Raw genomic sequence first — 20775 nt, forward strand, 5'->3', positions numbered from 1 at the left:
CAACGAAAGATAAAAAGACTTCTTCTAAAGTGTTGACTCAAGTTAAATTGCCTAAAACTTTCTTTGCAATGCAAGAGGATTTGGAATTAAGAGATATTTGGAGAGATTGGAATTTAAGTGAAAGAGATTTTACTTTTTTTCGGACAGACACCATTCCCACTCTAGAATTGATTTTTTTTAATAACTAATGACTTACTTTCTAGGGTTAAGAAAGTGAAGATTTTCCCTAGGATCTTATCAGATCACAGTCCTGTATGGATGGAACTTTCAACTGAAGAAAATAGAAGGACTTGGAGACTAAATGAAACTTTACTTAGACATGAGAGTAATCTGCAGAAACGTAAAGATCATTTAAGAGACTTTTTTTTGCTGAACATGAATATGGGCACCTCTATGTCAATGGTATAGGATGCTAGTAAGGCTTATATGAGAGGTGCTCTAATTTCAATGAACAGTGCACATAGGCGAAAGCAAATACAAAAACGTAAAGATTTGGAGGATGAGATTAAAATAAAAGAAAAAATTCTTATTTTAAACCCAATGGATAATAACTTAAAGGTTTCTATTGCTATGTTGAAGGAACAATTTAATATGTTGATGGCAGATCAGATTGCAGTTAATTTGAAGTATATGAAACATAACACATTTTGTAACGCAAATAAACCTGGTAGATGGTTGGCTTATCAATTACGAAAGAAACAAAAATCAAGAATTATAGAGAAAATAAATTATAAAGGTAAAGAAGTTTTTCAACAAGACTTGATCAAAAAGGCTTTTTTGGAATATTTTTCAAAATTATACGCTTCTGAAAATGTACAATCTACCGAAATAGATAGATATTTACAGCAAGCAAATTTTCCTAGACTTTCAGAGGAACAACAAAGAGTTATGAATTCCCCGATTGGGGTTGAGGAGATTATAGAGGCAACTAAACAATTAAAGGTTGGAAAAGCTCCTGTACAGATGGGTTTATAGCAATATATTATAAAATGTTATCAGAAGAAATGATAGAACCTTTGAAATATCTTTTTAATAGTATCCTGTCCGGAGCAGAGGTGCCTCCATCTTGGAGATGTGTATTTATATCACTTATACCGAAGGAGGATCAGGATTTGACTTAGCCTAAAAATTATAGACCAATATCCTTGTTGAATACAGATTATAAGATTTTCACAAAAATTTTAGCTAATAGATTGATGCAAGTTTTGAAGCGGATAATTCATATTGATCAGTCTGGATTTATAAATGGTAGATATATGAAGTATAATGTCAGACAAATTGTGAATTTGCTTGAATACTTGGATAAAAATAATCAAATTCCAGCAGCTCTTATCTTTTTGGATGCGGAAAAAGCGTTTGATAAATTGGACTGGCAATTTTTATTGCGAGTTGTGGAGAGAATGAATTTTGGAGATAGTTTTTTGTTCGCCCTTAAGGCTATTTATCAATTACAATCAGCACAAATTGTAATTAATGGGGGATTGACAGATACATTTAAAATTGAGAAAGGTACAAGGCAAGGATGTCCACTATCACCTTTATTATTTGTTTTGACATTGGAGATTTTATTGATTAAAATTTGTGAATCATCGATTATAAAAGGAATAATTTTAAACAAGAATGATTATAGGCTGAGAGCCTTTGCTGATGACCTGGTTTTTACCTTATCTCAGCCGATTGAATCAGTAAGAGATTTGATACAGATCTTGACACAGTATGGGAAAGTTTCTGGATTTAAGGTAAATAACAATGACTAAAATATTATCCAAAAATATGACTAAAAAAGATAAGGAGATTTTAGTTAATCTAACTGGTTTTGAAATAGTGGAAAAGGTAAAATATTTGGGTGTTTACATTACTGCCTCTAATGTTAAATTGTATAAAAATAATTATGATAAGTTATGGATAAAAATTCAAAAGGATTTAGATGATTGGAAAAAGTTGCAGCTATCATTGTTGGGGAGAATCTCAGTGGTTAAAATGAATGTTCTTCCAAAGTTTCTTTTGTTTCAAATGATACCTATTTTAAAAAAAGATTCTAATTTGGAGGTATGGCAAAGAGATATCAACAGGTTTATTTGGCAGGGCAAAAAGCAGAGGGCTAAATTCAAAATTATGCAAGATGTACGGGAAAGAGGGGGACTTAAAGTCCCGAATTTAAAATTATATTATGATGCGGTGGTTTTAACTTGGATCAGTGATTGGATTAACTTAACTAATAGAGATATATTGAATCTGGAAGGCTGGGATTTATTTTATGGATGGCATGCTTATTTATTTTTTCATAAGAAAGTTGATCAAGTTTTCAAGACCCATATCTTAAGGACTGCACTTCTGCGTTTTTGGAAGAAGCATTATTATAAATTAAATTCTAAAATTCCAATATGGGCAATTCCAGAATATGCAATACAAGGAATCACAAGAGGAGTTAAATTGGAGGGGATTTCTTATAAGGATTTACTTATTTTGAGGGGGCAGGATTGGCAATTTAAATTATTGGATGATTTGAAACGAGATAATATTCTCCATTCCTGGTTCTCATATTGTCAATTGATAGATAGGTGGCATATAGATCAAAAGCTTGGTTTAACTTTGGAGGATGTGAATTTGATAAAGCAGACTAAAGATCAAAGTAGAGTTCATATTAGGAGAATTTATAGTGTTTTAATAGAATTGGATTCTGAAACAGAATTAGTTAAAGATTGTATGATTAAATGGGCTCAAAACATCCAAGAACCAATTTTGCTGGATACATGGGAAATAATTTGGGTAAGAAATGTGAAACTTACTCAAGCGCAGAATTTAAGGGAAAATTTTTATAAAATGTTTTATAGATGGCATTTGGACCCCCAAAAGTTGTCTTGTATGTATCCTAACCTACAGCCCAAATGTTGGAGATGTGGTAATTTAGATGCAATTTTTTGGATTAAGATTTGGTGGAATATCCAACAGATTTTTAAGAGAAAGATAAAATTTACAAGGCAATTATTTCTTTTGGGTATTATGAAGTTTAAATTCTAGAGAAATGATTTTGCTGTTGTATTGTATAACGGCAGCAAGGTTATTGGTTGCTCAAAACTGGAAGAAGAATGCATTACCTACTATGGATGATTGGAGAATGAAGGTGTCATATTTTGCAGAAATGGCTAAGATTTCCGCATACTTGAAAGATCAATCTCAAGAAAAATTTATTTTGGTTTGGAGAAGATGGATAGATTATATTCAGAGAAAGTATGAAGTGAACAAATACTATATAGCTTTTGAGTAGATTTTATATTGTTTTTATTTTATTATTATATTATATATATATTATATTTATATTTATTTCAAGTTGATATTTTTTTATTAGAGTTAAAGTATGTTAATATTTGATTGTATTATGTTTGGGTAGTTTTATTTAGATTTGGGATGACATGTGCATAACCCTGTATTCGATTCCAGGACGTCCAGGGGGAAGAGGGGGGGAGGGGATTCAAGATGTAAATGTAAATTTTGGTATATTAAAATGTTATAGTGAAATAATGTATTTGAAGAAGATGAGATGCTCGGCTGGCACCCCCAGACTGCGTCCGAAGGATGAGGAAAGGAAGGAGGTGGGATGTGTAGGGTAGTTGAGAGGAGGAAGGAGGAGAGAGGTGTAGGTAGGAGGAAGAGAGGAGGAGGGAAGTAGGTAGAAAGGGTGAAAGAGAGGGTGGATGCAGGTGGGGGGGCTGCTGAGCATCTCTGAATAGATACATAATATGGGGGGGGTTTCTTTTGTTTATTAATGTATACCATATTTGTAACTTGTTTGTTTATTTGAAAATTAATAAAAATTTGAATATAAGAAGACTTGAATTACTTAAGACAGAATCAGTGCTCCTAGGGGTGTCCGCAGTGGGAGTAAAAAAAAGTCACAACTTGTAATGGTATGTGAGAATAACCTTGGGAAGCAGGAGGAAGAGCTGGAGGCAAGGCAATGGTGTGATAAGCAGTATAAAATCTGCAGAAGGACAGGGGGTGTAGCAAGCATCTTAGAAGAGATTCTCCCTAATTTCTTGGTCTGTAAAGTGAGAGGGTAAAAGTTACAGGTAGTATTCAACTTATGACCACAATTTGGGCCGGAAGTTCCATAGCTAAGAGTTGTTCAATGAGTTACACCCAATTTTATCTATTTTGCCATAGTTTTAAACAAATCACTGTAGCTATTAAGTAATCCTACAGAATTTAAGCCAATCTGGCTTCCCTCATTGACTTTGCTTATTGGGAACTAGCTAGGAAGGTTGCAAATAGCGATCACATGACCATAGGATACTGCAACCATCATAACTGCATGCCAGTTGCCAAGTGTCTAAATTTTGATTATGCAACTGTGGGGATGTTGCTACAATCGTTAAGTGTGAGGACCCATCACTTTTGTTAGTGCCGCTGTAACTCTGAATGGTTGCTAAAAGAATGATTGTAAGTCAAAGACTACCTGTATATTTTGAGACTTGCAAGATTCATGTCAGCCTTGTGAGGTAGTCCAAACAAGAAACAGACCTAGAAGCACCACCAATAACTTTATTTTAAGGTTACATTAACTGAATTGTGCCTGAAGTAATGTTCATTGCCATCGCTAACAAACCAGCAATGAATTATATATCTTGCATGAATTATATATCTTGTGATGATGCCACAAGCCATCATCACACAAGATATTAATTCACACCATCACCTTCTTGCTGACACCAATATCAACTTGATATATATATTTTAGAAGGTAAATAAATAGGTGGGTGACATCAAAAGCACAACCTAGATCAGCTTGCTATCATGATTGCCAAAGGCAGTTGTTGATTGGGAATTTTTATTCATAAAATTTTAAAATTATTAACTTATACTCCTTAAAAATAATGTAATGGCCCAGACATTCCTGCTAGGTTTTTGCATTATGTCACAACTCATGAAGTTGCTACTCACTCAAGACAAGATTGAAATTTAAACAAACTCTTTAACACAATTTATGGAAGAACCTCTTTGAGATGGAAGGCTGTAATGCTGAAAAATATTTTCATCAGATAAAGCAGCAAAATATGCTAGAACATCACAAATCCAAGCCATTTTCAATTAAAATGCTGTTCTTACACTCATGTTTTCTTTTTCACTGTGCTCATCTCCACTCTCAGATTCCTTTAATTCCTGTTGGATACAGCCATTCAAACAATTCCGAATGGTAAACATCAGTTTAGCTAGAATAAAAGAACAATTATAAAAAATGACAAGTGTCAATGTGGACAGTAAAGCTACTGGCCCAAATATTGCTTCATTAAAAAAGTAGGAGTATAGTATATGTACACTTCAGCAAAATAAATAAAAGCAATTTAATAAAAGCATGCAGCTGTTCAGATTAATATTTCATCAACCACTTTTGTTGTTAAGGATTTCAATAGATTTGTAAATGGTTTTGAGCACGTTCACATCTATATAATTTAAAACCACATCAAAATAAATTATTTAAAATGGGATTGCAGTTAACACTCAATGACTGAGAAAATGTTGAGGCAAAAGTACTATTTTCATTTTAAAATAAGCCTTCCCAGTAATTAGCACCTTTTATGCATGCATTACAACCGAATTATTCCTCTTTAAGTTTAGCCCAGAATTCTTCAGAAACAATTACTGTCTCTGGTCATTTATAAAAAAGCAATAGAGGGCTTCTTTATGAATGCGGGGAAAATATAAATAGTCCTTGACGTACAAGCAGAGCATACCCATTACAGTCATAAATCATGATTCATAAAAGGGGTCTGTCACCTGACTAATGATTTTACAATGTTGTTAAGCAAACCTTTGTGATTGTAACTGCGAATACCATGATAATTAAATGAACACTATAGTTGTTGAGCAAGCCTATTCTCTATGGCGCAATTCTGCAGCAAAACCATCGTAAAATGTGGTTACGTGACTGACTGCAGGATGCTGTAAAAGGCCATAAATATGGACATGTTACCAATCCCCTGAAGTGTGGTCATGTGACTACAGGAGGGGTGACATTAGGTCATAATTAATCCTTAGGTCACTAAGTGATCAGCTGCCAAGTCAAGAACTACCTGTAACACATCAATTGTTCCATATTGGTCAACATCTTAAAGGTTGCTTTCTACAGAATTACCTATATTGGTGGGACTAATATACTCGTGAACGTATTGATAGAATGTTCTAGCTGCAGATGCATTCATTTGGATGAGTGTCACACAGCGTTCACACCACACTTCTGGTTGATTGATGGGCAAGAAAGAGCTGATCAGAAGGTTTACTAGCCGCCGGGACACAGGCCGTGAATCAACCTCAAGACGAGCTAAGAGGTGCTCTACAGGACAAATGTTCCAAAACTGATTGGACAGGATGGGAATGGGGGAGAAACAAAGTTATTGTGATTAGATTTGATAGTGGATTTACCTTCAGATAAACTTCTTCCTGAATAATTATATGAAATCCTACATTCTTACACAAGTTCATAAGTTGTTTCTTCAGTTTACAATTTTTTACGAATCTCTCCCTTGAAAAGCAGTCTACAATTTGCAACATCAATTTGTCTTTTGCTACTCAGGAATCAAGACAGTGTATCTGCCTTTATCTGCATTGTACTCATTGATTTTAGATTAACCACTTGCAGACAGAACATTATAGCGGTGTATCAATGTCCAACATAGGGCTGATACTATATGCAGATAGTTCTCGACTTACGATTACAATTGGAACCAGAACTTCGATTGCTATGAGATGATTTTTAAGTGAGTTGCGTTTGATTTTACCATCTTTTTGGCCACAGTTAAGCAAATTACTGCAGCTGTTAAGTAAATCATGTGGCTGTTGCACAAATCCAGCTTCTTCCATTAACATTGCTTATTAGACTGTCTACAAAAGTCACAAATGGCAATCACATGACCCCAGAACACTGCAATTGTTGTAAATGCATGCCAAGCATCCAAATTTTGACCATTTGACCACGGACATACTGTGATGGTCATGTGAGGACCAGCTGTAAGACACTTTTCTCACTGCCATTTTAACTAAATGAATGGTTGTAAGTGAAATACTACCTGTAATTGGGTCTACCTTTATTAAATATGAAAATGCTTTGTTTTCCAACATGGATTAAAATAATAACTAATAATTTGTTCCTTCACAGCCAGAGTTCTTTTGATATCACCTCCACCAAGGGAGCCTATATTTAAGTAAGGAATACTTCAGATTTTGCCTTCTGATTCCAAAACTGATCCATTGTTCAGAATTAAGCACTGTATAGCTGTATTAGAATTGCACACCTCCAGGAATGAGGACTGGACCATAGGGAGTTCTATTAAACAGGATATTTTACAGATCTGATCTTCACTGATCTGGTTTGTTGATGCAGAGAATAAATCGACAATACAACCCTCACTTATTTTCTACCCCCTTAGGTTATTCAATGACATCTGAAACTAATGCGATCCCTTCAGCGGGATGCTACTTTGCAGCTGAAAAAAAAATTAATTGAATCCCTTGCACAGAAAGACCGCATGATTTCAAAAAATAAATCATAAGAATATAATCAAATGCTTCCTTTTAGCTGTTAGTTTACTACTGGACCTGTCATAAAGATAACTGCTAGCGAAACTGCAGGAAAGAAAGAATATTATAAGTTCTTTCTTATTGATTAATTTAAAACATAACAATGGCAAATTGTTTGGGGTGAAATGTTAATGAATTCTTTGGACTCTTTTCCTTTTAAAATATTGATGAATGCACACACTTCAGAATAAATTGCCTAGTTTTATGCCTCCTGCCTGCTTCCTGGCAAACTAATTTATCCTACCTTTGCAGCCTTCATAGCCTTAATTTTCAGCAACATATCAACGAAAGCCACCCTAACTTTCTCTGAACTGTCATGGATATTGTATTTCAGGGTTGGCAGAAACTGTTCCAGTAATAAGTGGCTTAGTGTATTGTCCAGAATTATAGGCAAGCACTGGAAGAGAAACAGAAAAATATCAATAAAAGGTTATCACAAGAAAAGAAGGGCTACTTGCATTGAATCTATTCTACCTGCAAAATACCTGAAGCTAAGGGGATAGAGGCTAGAGAATGAAAAAGAGCAAGACAATCCATTTTTATTAAACATGTCATTTAAATTCAAAGTAGCATGTAGGCTGATGATGCAAATTCTCTATTCATATTCCTTCAGAGAATGGGCTGCTAAAGCAGAACAAAAAGATCAGATATATGGTTGAGGGAACCTAGAACTAATAATTTTAGAAGGTTCTCCGCCCAGCTGATGTTTTGTTTCAGGTTAAGGTGCCCATTGATCCAGAGTTCTTGAAACAATATTGCTGAGATAGTAAAATTCTAATGAAATATAGCACCTTTTAAACGGATCACCAACACTTTGCAGCATGCTCATGACTTACGATGTGTGCTTCCCTTGGCCCTACTTTGAAGATTTTTCTTTTTCCTAAAAGGGAAACAATGCTACAATACTCAACATAGGAAGATGAGTATTATAGATTCATCTTAGCCAGTGGAAGCTTAAATATACTCATCATTCAAGAGCATCAGCTTTGACGATAACTTTCCTAAACAAAGATCAGTTAAGTAATGAAATGTATGAAAAAAACAAGCAAGCTCAGAGAGCAACAAGGACCCCAAAGATCAGCTTGCTGTGATAGTCTCACTTAGATAATATAGCATTTTGCATCTTTTACAGCAAACCAACGTCCATAACCAGAATTTGGGGTTGTGCAAGACACAGCCCACAATGTTTGGAACAACCTTATTTGATGCTAACCAGAAGCTACTACAGTCCTCATCTTACAATCATTCATCTAATGACTGTTCAAAATTGCAATGGTACTAGAAAAAGTGACTTACAACTGGTCCTCACCCTTATGACCATTGCAGGATCCCCAAGGGCATGTGATCATAATTGAGGCACTTGGCAACTAGCATGTATTTGTGGCCTTTCCAGCCGGCTTCCAACAACCAAAGTCAATGGGGGAAGCTCAAATCGCTTAATGACTGCATGAATTACTTAACTGCAGTGAATCGCTTAATAATCATGGCAAAAAGATCATAAAATTGAATGCAACTTACTTAACAACTGCCTTCCTTAGCAATGGAAATGATGGTCCCAACTGTGGTCATAGATTGAGGACTAGCTGTGCATGCAATTAAAAGCCTAAGTTTGTAATAGTGGCGAATATCTGTAGGTGTAGGATGAGGGTGAAGGTTGGTTTCTGAATGTTTCATTACCAAGCTAGGCTGAACAAGGGCTGAAGATGTTACCTGGCCTGGTAACGAAACGTTCGGAAACCAACCCTCAAACTCAAAAAAGAACCTTCATCCTCAAAAGCCTAAGTGCATTAAGCAAGTGAAAATTTGCAACTATCTCGCATAAAGTAATTTTCTTCAAGGAGAGATGATAATAGCTAAACAAAAGATACCTTATTTACTCACTTACTTTAAAAACAGCACATCGGACATCAGCTGAACTTGCATCAAAAGCAAGTTCTTCAGTCAAAATTTTCAGAAGTCCAATAATCACTTTTGCCGGAATCATCTCCCAATATTTATATGTAATTTTACTAACTGCAAGTACTCCTGTTGAGCGGACTAAGGGTTCAGGATCTTGTAAGAGAGCCTGTGAATACAATTTAAGTAAACAGCAACTATACTATGATATTCACTCTATTTTGCATTTAAGGTATTTGGCTCCATGTCAACAAAATGCTGGAAACAATCTCAAGATTAACTTGAATTGGTTTCATCTTCTGGTATCTTTCCATTAGAAGAAGAAACAATAAGCAGATGGGGAAAAATTAACCTTCCCTTTCTGCAGCTCTACAAATCTGATCCAGAGAATTCTGGGATACCCCCTGAAACAGATCTAAGAATTTGCTGGAGGCTACATGGAAAAGAGAAGAAGGAAATCGCTTATCATTCTGGATGTTGTACAGCATTTTTAGACATACTGTACTAAACTTTTGTAAGCCTACTATATCTATAGAATATATGAGCTTCCATAATATTAAATATGTTTTCTGCCTAAGCAGGGTGTTGGACTAGAAAACCTCCAAGATCCCTTCCAATTTTGTTATTCTGTTATATTGTAACTTACTGTGTTTTCAAAATATCTCATAATCTGTAATTTATTTGTTACTAAGATGCTTATTGGAAATTTAAATTTGGAATCAAGAAGTTATAACTACATAGTGAAGAAAAATGAAATAGTATTCAATATTCGGCTGTTAAGTTTGGGGTGTAGTCTCCATGCCAAAATATAGCATTATTCATTTATGACACCCTACTTTTTCTTTGAAGCATAGAATAAGAAAATATAATTGACAATGGGGAAGGGAGAGGGGAGGGGAGGACTATCCAGACTTTAGATGCACAAAAATTAAATAAAACTGATCCAATAAAAAGTTCATAGGAAGAATTTAAAAGGTACTTACAAAAAGTTCATCAAACTGCCTCTGGACTCCTTTTTCCCTATCTTCATTACAATTAGGATCCAGAATAGGGAACACATCACCAAAAAGTAATGCTGCATTTGAACGAATTTCAGAATTCCTGACCTGATAGAATACAAGTACAATAGCAGAATTTTGAATTAAATTTAGTCTAGCTTTTGAAAATTATCTGGAGGAAAGTAGGACAATTTGATAGAAATAAATTACCTTCAAAGCTCTCCAAAGAATAGGTTCATAAAGTCTATAAAGAACTTCTTCGACTCCTTCGCGACATTTATTTTGTTTGTGGAAATAGCTCAGCAGCTAATAAACAAAAGTAAATTAAAATGATTTAAGAGATTAGCTCCAGCCGATTTTATTCAGCTCTTTGCAAAATATGAGCCACTTGATACCTATATATGAAATTGGCAATGTTCTGCAGCAGAATAGATTTCTAACTTGTACATGGTATATATATTTGCTTTCTCTCTCAGTAATACACATAAATGAAATACAGCTGTGTCAATCATAAGAAAATCTCACACAGCTAAGTCCTGGTAGCCAAGCAGCCTTTCAACATTCTACATCAGACATATCAAACACTAGGCCCGGGGGCCATATGCGGCCCGCGAAGTGGTTTCATGTGGCCCACGAAGCCATCCTGGAAACAGTGAGGAACGGCCCCCTCTGCCTTGGCCCTGGCCGGCCGGGAGCTAATGTACAATTTTGTGGTGGCCATCTATGCTGAAACGCATTCAGTCTTAGCTCCACAAGGCTGTCTGGAAACAGCGAGGAACCAGCCCCTGCCATGTTGGCCCCGCCCCCTAGGTGCATGCTGGGGAGGTGTCACCCTTTGTGAGGAATGAAGAAATGGACCATGCCTTGGCGCTTGCCCCGGTCCCACCCCCTTCTGTCAGAGACCCTCAGATCTGTCCCACTCCTGCCCCGGCCCCCACAGGCACCCTTGCCACGAATGATGTAGAGTTGGCCACACCCACCCAGTAGGCCACACCCACTCCATCCATGTCCACCCAGTAGGCCGCACCCACCCTGGCCACACACACCCGCCCCCCCCAGGGCAATTGCAATGCTGATGCAGCCCTCAATGAAATTGAGTTTGACACCCCTGTGCTACATGACAGACTGTTCTAAATTAAAGATCCTTTCAAAACTGGTGTTGGGAAGGAATCCCAAAAGGTAGTCTGAAAGAATGGCTTGAAATAACGAACACCTCACCTCTCGCACTTTAGCATTTATTTGGGACTTCCGGGGAAGATGAACTGCGTGATGTATGAAATCCTGAATGCAGCTATATTCAATTACCTGAAATAAGAATATACATCCTGCTTAATATTCAAAAGTTGAAAAAGCATCTTAAAGAAACAATCATACTGACTTCTAATTTGCATCCACAATGCCACTTACAAAACTCATTAAGACTGGGTCAAGAGGTCTGCGGGATGCCCCTTTTTTCGATCAATTTAACTACAGGTAATCCTTGAGTTACAACCATAATGGAGCCTCCCCATTACGGTCCTAAGTCATAATAGTCATAAAACAGTTCAAGTCAACAGATCAGTTTCACTTCATGTATTGCTAAGCCAAGTTTGTTTTAACCATGATTTACTGAGCCATAATTGGCTGGGTTCACATATCAAACTAAAACAGAAATCAGTGTTCTAAATAGATTGCATTCATGCCAACATCCACTCAAATTCAAGCTTAATATATCAGATGAATCCAGCTGTTTGCCACTGTGATGTATAGGTAATCCTCAACCACAAACCACAACTGGGAAAAGTTCTGTTGCTAGGTAAGGTGGTTTTTAAGTGATTCATGCTCATTTTTACAACCTTTTTAGCCATGGTTGTTAAGTGAATCACTGCAGTTGTTAGGTGAATCACATGGCCGTTAAGCGAATCCATGTACTGACACTGCTTGTCAGAAACCCCTGAGAAGATTGCAAATGGTGATCACATACCCTGGGCACTGCAACTATCACAAACACTTGCTGAATTTTGATCACATGTCCATAAGGATACTGCAAGGGTGATAAAGGACTGGTCCTAAACCACTTTTTTCAGTGCTGTTATAACTTCAAATGGTTGCTAAATGAATGGTTGTAAATCAAGGAATTCCTGTACTAATATGAACACTGAAAATGCCCACTCATCTGAAAAACATGTTAATCTTTTCTTTAAATCCAATTTGTAACGATTATAATTATTCTGGAACATTATACCTCTAGTATTTCCCCTGAACTCTTATTCCAGGCTCTGAAGTAAATCTCAGCAATATGTTTCATCAGGGACCTGGGTCAGTAAAATAAAAGACACAGTACAGTGAATTTAAAGACATTTATTTACATTCAGAAGGCATCCCGGCCTTTTGCAATTTTGCTTCTTAACTTAAATTTTTAGTTCAGTGCTTTTCAGATCTGGTAGAATATAAAACAGTTTGGCTTAAGTCTCAGTTTTTTTGTTACATTCCCTATGGCCTCTAAACCTAAAATTGCTATCTATAATAAGTACTCTATTAAAGTCTGTTCAACGTCTCCCTCTGTATCTTTCAATAATATATTTATTTTCTAGTGTTTGTGAACACATGCTTCTAAAGTTTTAGCTCTTCTTCCTACTAGTCACAGTTGAGATAAACTGTAAAAATATTTTGCAAGGCTCCTAAAAAAATAGCTACCTGTAAAAAAGTATTTGTCATCTTCATACATTCGCCATTTTAAGTACCCAAATAGGTAAGGTGAATCTCTAAGCAAATGGAACACTAAGCATTTCTCTATGAGTTATTAGTGTTTCAAATTGGTAAGCAAAGGCAGGCAACATGGCAATTATACAAATTGCAGGACTTGCCCATGGCTGACAAACCAGAATGCAGGAAACCCCCAACTCACCTTCTTGTGGAAGAGAAACTTACCTAGGATAACACAGGAATTGATTTTTAATAGTCTCGTGTATCAACTTAATGAAATTTACATTCCATGTAAAAACAAAGCTCAAGAATCTTTTCCCCTGGAAAAATAGCCAGACAATATCACTTAAGTAGATACAAACTCTTTTAAACTTAGTATAGGTAGTCCTTGACTTACATTTGCTTAAGTGACCAAAGTTACAACCAGACCGCAATTATGGACGTTTACAGTATCACATGACTATGATTTTATAATGTTTAGTGTTCACTTAAAAACTGCCGCATTTGCTTAATAGCTGCCAAAAAAAGGTTGCGAAATAGGGCATAGTCATATGATGACCAGTTTAACAATCAGCACAACTTACACCATAATTCTGGGCCCAGTTATGGTTATAAGTCAAGGAGTATCTGTAGGATTAGATTGTACAACTATGCTCTAGAAAGCTTTTAAATATGCTCACATCAAAGTACATAATTAAAGAAATTTCTAAAGAACATTAAGCAAACAAAATTTAATACATTTATAAGGCCATCCATTTCAATTGCATGACTCTTGGCAGCCAACAATTATAGCAAAAAAAATCAATAAAAATGCAACCAATAATTTAAAAAATAAATAACACTACACAGCATAAAATATCAGCCAATTTTAGCCAATGAGTTCACGATTATGGTGTACATATTATAAGAAATCCACGTGCATTTAAAAAATATAGAGATTCATACCTCTTCTTTTTTAATATAACCTGGGTTCATAAAGCACTGAAGTAACAAATCTTCAATTTCATTACTCTCTTCTGAGTCATAATCAAAACACAGCAGAGCAGATTGAAGGTCATATAGGTCAGTTATATCTGCATCCTAAAGGAGATGAGTTAAGATTATTTTATGACACTGATGAGGCAAGAGACATAAATCTGCAGAAAGTACAAGGAGGAAAAATGCCAAGTGTTGTGATCACCAGCAATACGCTCGATATACATGCATAAGCTTGGAGCATCATCTGTTTGGGGCTTGACCCCCTGGATGGTTCCCATGAGTTGACACTGAGCAGCTATTTGCTGGGATCGTAAATGTTGGAGCCTGGATGCTTTGCTACATTACCCTGGCATATAATTCAACCTACTCAGAGAGTTTACCTGCTCATCCATTCCTGCCAATGTCTCTAAAAGCATCTGACTTCTCTCAGGTTTATCCAGAGGAAAGAAAATTAAATGATTTGTGGTGTACCTCAAAATACAAAAGTGGCACTTAGAGGTCTATCTCAAACATATACATATAATTCTAGACATTGAACACATATTGCTTACCATAAAAGTTTTATTCCCCAGACAATTCTTCAGAAGCATCAAGAAAGCAGCTTTCCCAAATTGTTCTTTTCCTTCTAATCCCGTCTTCCACCAGCGTTCATTAAGGCATTGAATGGCTTCCAACAGAGATTTTTCAGAATCAGGTAATGCAAAAAGAATGCCTGTAACATAGTTATTTAATGAAAATGCAATGGGTTTGGGAGTAACGAAAAGAATGTAATCGTCATATGCCTCTAAAATTTTCATGTGGCTCTTAGATGTTACAGTAAGTATCTTTATGAAAGTCAAAGATCAGTTCATGATAAATCTCAATACAGGTAGTCCTTGTTTTACAACTATTTGAAGTTATGACAGCAATGGAACGGGTGTTTTACAGCTTAGTAAAGCAGCCCCGGCCGCTGTAAATGATCATGCTACCCCTCCCCCACCCACCTGCAGACACACGACTACACGTCAGGTGGGTCAGCTTTAGAATCAATCATTACTTTTCACCATCACATGACTGCAATTTACAATGATTTTTGCCAGTTTACAGCATGTTTTACAAAAAAAATAATCCATCAATTCAAATGAATGGGTTTACTTAACAACCAATGTTTGTTTAACAAGTGCCACAAAAAAGACCGGAAAATTACTTCCAGTCACGTGGATGTCATGACTTATCAAGCTAACAATTAATGGTCATAATTCCAGGTTCAACTGTGGCCGTATGTCAGTAAAAGAAACAGAATGTGTGTGTGTGGAGTGGGTGGGTGTAAAAACAAATTGTAGAATTAATTTAGTTTTTTGATCAATCAGGACTGCATTTAGCATGATAAAGCAGAATTGGGGTATATTTAGATAGTCATTAATATCTGTGACATCACTATGCCAGTTGTAAAAAAAACCTCTTTTAGAAAGTTCTTTTAGTGTTAGAATTAATATACCTATATTTACATGCTCCTCAAGAAATAGCATGGTACATCATGCAAGATTAATGCAGTTCTGGATAGATTGGTGTCCAATCAAATCTCCTTGATTCTGAAAAATTAACCATAAGGTTTTCCAATCTGAAACTCATTCAATCAAAGGAACATTAAGCTTGGAAATCGGATCCCTACTCAAAGATTCAAATGATAAACACACCAGCAGAGTCAGTATTTACATCAACATTTTAGATTACTACTTGTTATTATGAGAAGCTTCAAAACAACAAGAGCTAAGCATTTATGAAGAATATACAATCATTCTAAATTGCACCACTGAAGCACAACCTCAATAAATTAAAAGTAGTTTAAGAAAATATGCGATTCCATGGGAAAAAACCGCAAGCATCAGTCTAGGATAGGCATATCAAACTTGTGATGTCACATGACATCACATGAAGTATCGGGACTTTTTCCCCATTGCCAGCAATGGGGGGGGGGGGCGGTTTCGGCATGATGCATCCGGCCGGTGGACCAGCAGTTTGATATGCCTGGTCTAGGACTACTGTCTGAGGCATATAGTTATATTAAACAAAATACATACCATTTAATATCACCACACATTCCAAAAGAGCTTCCATGACAATATTTTCATCTAATGTAGCAATGGATGCAATAACTATAGTTGCTACACCTTCAATAACAGCTGCAGTTTGCATCTGAAAATTCAGAGATAACAATTAAAAAGAGAGCTATAGACTTCAAAAATATATATACAAAAGTATATTTTTTTAAAAAAGGAAGCAATTCAATTTTGTTTCTTTTGCAAAATATCTAGCAAATAAAATTCTTGGCTTGGTGTTATTTGGATATAAATTCATTTGTGTTAAAAATACCCAAGTGTATCCTCTATAGTCAATAAATATTCAATAAAATATACTCAATAAAAATCCGGATTATATTTGTGGTTTTGTTTCCTGTTTTTATGGATGAGGGTATGAGGTTGTATACTGCTTCAAAGCCCATTGGACTTGGGTAGCTGTAATAAATTTAAATAAATGAATATAAATATAAATTAAATCCCTGTGGGAAGAAAATCAAGGAAATGCCTAATTTAAATGAGCAATAATCAACTAGAATCACTATTCCAATCTGACATATGTCAGTACAATTTTATTATAAAAAAATAGCTTGGATAATATCTACAACCCAGAGCACAGTCCAGTATTTATTTATTTATTTAAATTGTTTTTAATCCCACCTTAACTGCTTTTAATGTGAAAACACATAAGCCTCCTATTTTCCCAACAACAATAACCCTATGAGGAGGGTTGGACTAAGAGACACTGGTCTAAAGTCACCCAATCAGGTTTCACGCCTAAGGTAGGACTAGAACTCACAGTCTGCTAGCTTCTAGGCTAGCACCTTTACCACTACACCAGAGGTCCCCAACCTTGGCAACTTTAAGACTTAAAGTTGCTACGGTTGGGGATCCCTGCACTACACCAAGGTGGGCCTCTCTTAAGTATGCTGCTTTTAAAAGGACATGTGCACCCAAATGTATAGTAACTAGTATATTCAGTGCAAATTACCTGTGCTGCATTTGTTTCCATTTCCAAATAGTCACCCTTCACTCTATGCCATTCTTCTATGGGGTTATCTAGCAAAACCGTTGCTAACAAGTCCTTTAATCTATTCCACAATGTTTCCTTTTGCTTCCTTGATAGCTCTTGAACCAGTTCATGTAGATCAAAGGAATCTGACACATCCATCTAAAAGTATAGGTCAAGAATAGCTCATCACTTAATAGATTATTTCACAGTACACCTCATTATATTGTAAAATCAAGTTTGGATTTGCCACCAAATACCCATTAAAAAAAGAAATTCAATTCTTTTTTAAAAAAATATCCTAATTTGGAAGATTTAAAATTATATGCCCACAATTACACATGTCCACTAGGATGATCTCTCTTACTGACAGACCTTGACTTACAACCATAATTGGAAACAGAATTTCCATTGTTAGGCAAGGTGGTTGTTAAGTGAATTGTACCTAATTTTATAACCTTGGCATGGTTGTTAAGCGAATCACTGCAGTTGTTAAGTGAATCCAGCTTCCCCTAATTTGCTTGTTGGAAGCTGGCTGGGAAGATTGCAAATGCTGATCAGATGATCCAAAGGATACTGCAACGGTAATAAATACCTCTCAGTTCCCAACCATCCAAATTTTGATCAGAAAACAAAGGGGATGCTGCAGTGGTTATAAATGCAGGGACCACTTATAAGATTTTTTTTTCACTGCTGTTGTAAGTTTGAGGGATTGTTAGACAGCATTGCCACCAGATGGATTTGTAACTGGCTGACGAACCACACTTAACATATATTCCTTAACAGAGCTTCTCTCCTTAACATGGAGAGAAGTATGCAGTGGAGTATCCCAAGCCTCTGTCTTAGACCTAGTACTCTTCAATATTTTCATCAATGTTTTAGATCAGAGGATAGATGGGGAATTCACCAGATTTGCAGACAATACCAAGCTGGCAGAAATAGCCAACACTCCAGAAGACAGGCTCAAAATACAGAAGGATCTTGACAGACTTGAACACTGAGCCTATGTAACAAAATGAAATTCAATGGTGACAAAAGTAAGATCCTACATTTAGGCAAGAAAAACCAAACGCAAAGGTATGGAGTAGGTGATACCTGGCTCAATAGTAGTAACTGCGAGAGAGACAATCACTTAAATATGAGCCAGCACTGTACTGCAGCTGCCAAAAAAGTCAACAAAGTCCTAGGCTGAATTAACAGAGAGATAGAATCAAGATCATGTGAAGTATAATGTTTTGGTAAGACCACACTTGGAATACAGCATCGAGTTTTGGTCGCCACAATATAAAAAGATGTTGGGATTCTAGAAAGAGTGCAGAGAAGAGCAACAAAGATGATTAAGGACTGGAGGCTAAAACATCCAAGGAGTGGTTGCAGGAATTGGGTGTGTCTAATTTAATGAAGAGAAGGACGAGGGGTAATATGATAGCAGTGTTCCAATATCTCAGGGGTTGCCACAAAGAAGAGGGAGTCAAGCTATTCTCCAAAGCACCTGAAGGCAGGAAAAGAAGCAATGGATGGAAATTAACCAAAGAGAGAAGCAACCTAGAACTAAGGAGAAATTTCCTGATAGTTGGAACAATTAACCAGTGGAACAACCTGCCTCCAGAAGCGGTGAATGCTCCAACACTGGATGTTTTTAAGAAGAGATTGGACACCCATTTGTCTGAAATGGTATAGGGCTTCCTGCCTGAGTAGGGGGTTGGACTACAAGACTTCCAAGGTCTCTTCCAACTCTGTTATTCTGAGGACCACCTGTATAAGATGGAAAGTTGGACAATGAAAAATCTGGGTCTTAAGCAAAGCAATACTACAAAACACCAAAAGAAATATAACTATCTGCTGAAGTTGTTACTTTGTACAGAAATACTATCACAATGAATATGATCAATGATCAAATAAAATGCTAATAAAAAGAAGACTGAATGGAAATGTTCCTTTTTGGATAACAAAAGTACAATACCTAAAAGAATCTCATTTCAGGAAATCATCACTTATGTCAAAAAGCATTCCAGCTTTCTTTTCCAAAATTCTAATATTATTTTGGCCAATTTATTTGGTTATTTTTTTCTATTGAACATAAGCCCACCAGCATCTTAAATCTAAATGTACATTTACATCAAGAAATGATCCCTTTTTTTCTTAATATTTTCATTTTATTTTGTTATAATGAACATCAATAAAACGCACAGGAAAAAAAGAAATGATTCCCCCAAATTTCTGCTACTTTATTACCAATAAATTATCTATTTGCCAAATCATTTATTTTTCAAGTATATTTTTATAGGATAGTTTCTTTGGTCATCAGATTTAAGCGTAAGCTGAAAAAAAGCCTAAATTAAATAGAAATAAGATTCAAGAACAATGAATTACAAATCCACACAAAAGAAGAGGGGTTGTTCTGATCTTAATACTGATTAAGACTGAAAAAAACTCCAAAGAAGTTCAGCAAAACAGAGCATTGGGAAAGACTTTTCAGTTCTTACTCTAGTCCAGGGGTAGGTTGGCTTTTTTATGACTCGTAGACTTCAACTCCCAGAATTCCTGAGGCACCATGGCTGGCTCAGGAATTCTGGGAGTTGAAGTCCACGAGTCATAAAAGAGTCGAGGTTGCCTACCTCTGCTCTAGTCTAACATGTAGTTTTGAAGGGAGAAGGAAAAATGATAAAAGATATGGACAGAAAAGGCTAAAGGAATGCCACCTGAGGTGCCAGTTGGATATAGTCAAAAAAGTCAAGATGTTGTACAATGGTGTCATCAAATCTCCACCTGTTCTTTATGTAGGTATGTCTAGTTTAATGAAGAGAAGGACGAGGGGGGACATGATAGCAGTGTTCCAATATCTCAGGGGCTGCCACAAAGAAGAGGGAGTCAAGCTATTTTCCAAAGCGCCCGAAGGCAGGACAAGAAGCAACGGATAGAAACTGATCAAGGAGAGAAGCAACCTAGAACTAAGGAGAAACTTCCTGACAGTGAGAACAATTAACCAATGGAACAACCTGCCTCCAGAAGCTGTGAATGCTCCAACACTGGAAGTTTTTAAGAAGAGACTGGACAACCATTTGTCTGAAATGGTATAGGGTTTCCTGCCTGAGCAGGGGGTTGGACTAGATGACCTCCAAGGTCCCTTCCAACTTTATTATTATTATTATTATTATTATTATTATTATTATTATTATTATTATTATGTAAAGAAGGTTGACCTTTTCCTCTCCTCTAATTCTCAACATAAAAAGTTTGGCCATATTTACTTACGTGACGCTGGATGAAATGCAAAAATTCTTCAATGGAATCCTTACATATAACGTTTAGGAAAGTCTCACGTCTCGTCATGGTATACTACTTGAAGTTCATAGACGTCTAGGGGGGGAAATATTGTAACAAACAATAACACAATTAAATGAATTGCAATTCAGCCAGATTTCTAATTTCATAGGACACTATATTTATTACCAGATCAAGATTTCAGTTCTTGAATTGTGAAAATACACCTCAAAATGAATTAACTTGCAGTATTAAATTCAGTAAATCACCAGCTGGTCAGCCTTCAGACAAATGGATTTTAATTTCCAAAATT

General features: G+C 36.1%; 1 protein-coding gene across 1 annotated transcript in view; it reads right to left on the reverse strand.

The window, feature by feature from the left end:
- NCAPG2 (non-SMC condensin II complex subunit G2) overlaps positions 1-20551 on the reverse strand; it is a 45903-nt gene extending 25352 nt beyond the window's left edge. The window contains exons 1-14 of the mRNA XM_015811483.1: positions 20454-20551; positions 17181-17360; positions 16193-16307; positions 14684-14844; positions 14100-14234; positions 13380-13474; positions 12694-12763; positions 11688-11774; positions 10680-10775; positions 10455-10577; positions 9461-9640; positions 7820-7972; positions 6134-6353; positions 5107-5210 (exon numbers count right to left, since the gene is read on the reverse strand). Coding sequence (XP_015666969.1) covers positions 5107-5210; positions 6134-6353; positions 7820-7972; positions 9461-9640; positions 10455-10577; positions 10680-10775; positions 11688-11774; positions 12694-12763; positions 13380-13474; positions 14100-14234; positions 14684-14844; positions 16193-16307; positions 17181-17360; positions 20454-20531 — 1797 coding nt within the window. The 5' untranslated portion in view covers positions 20532-20551. The remainder of the gene's footprint in view (positions 1-5106; positions 5211-6133; positions 6354-7819; positions 7973-9460; positions 9641-10454; positions 10578-10679; positions 10776-11687; positions 11775-12693; positions 12764-13379; positions 13475-14099; positions 14235-14683; positions 14845-16192; positions 16308-17180; positions 17361-20453) is intronic.
- Positions 20552-20775: the final 224 nt, after the last annotated feature.

The sequence above is a fragment of the Protobothrops mucrosquamatus genome, unplaced genomic scaffold (assembly GCF_001527695.2).
Source record: "Protobothrops mucrosquamatus isolate PMUCROS unplaced genomic scaffold, P.Mucros_1.0 scaffold42, whole genome shotgun sequence".
Lineage (NCBI taxonomy): Eukaryota > Metazoa > Chordata > Lepidosauria > Squamata > Viperidae > Protobothrops > Protobothrops mucrosquamatus.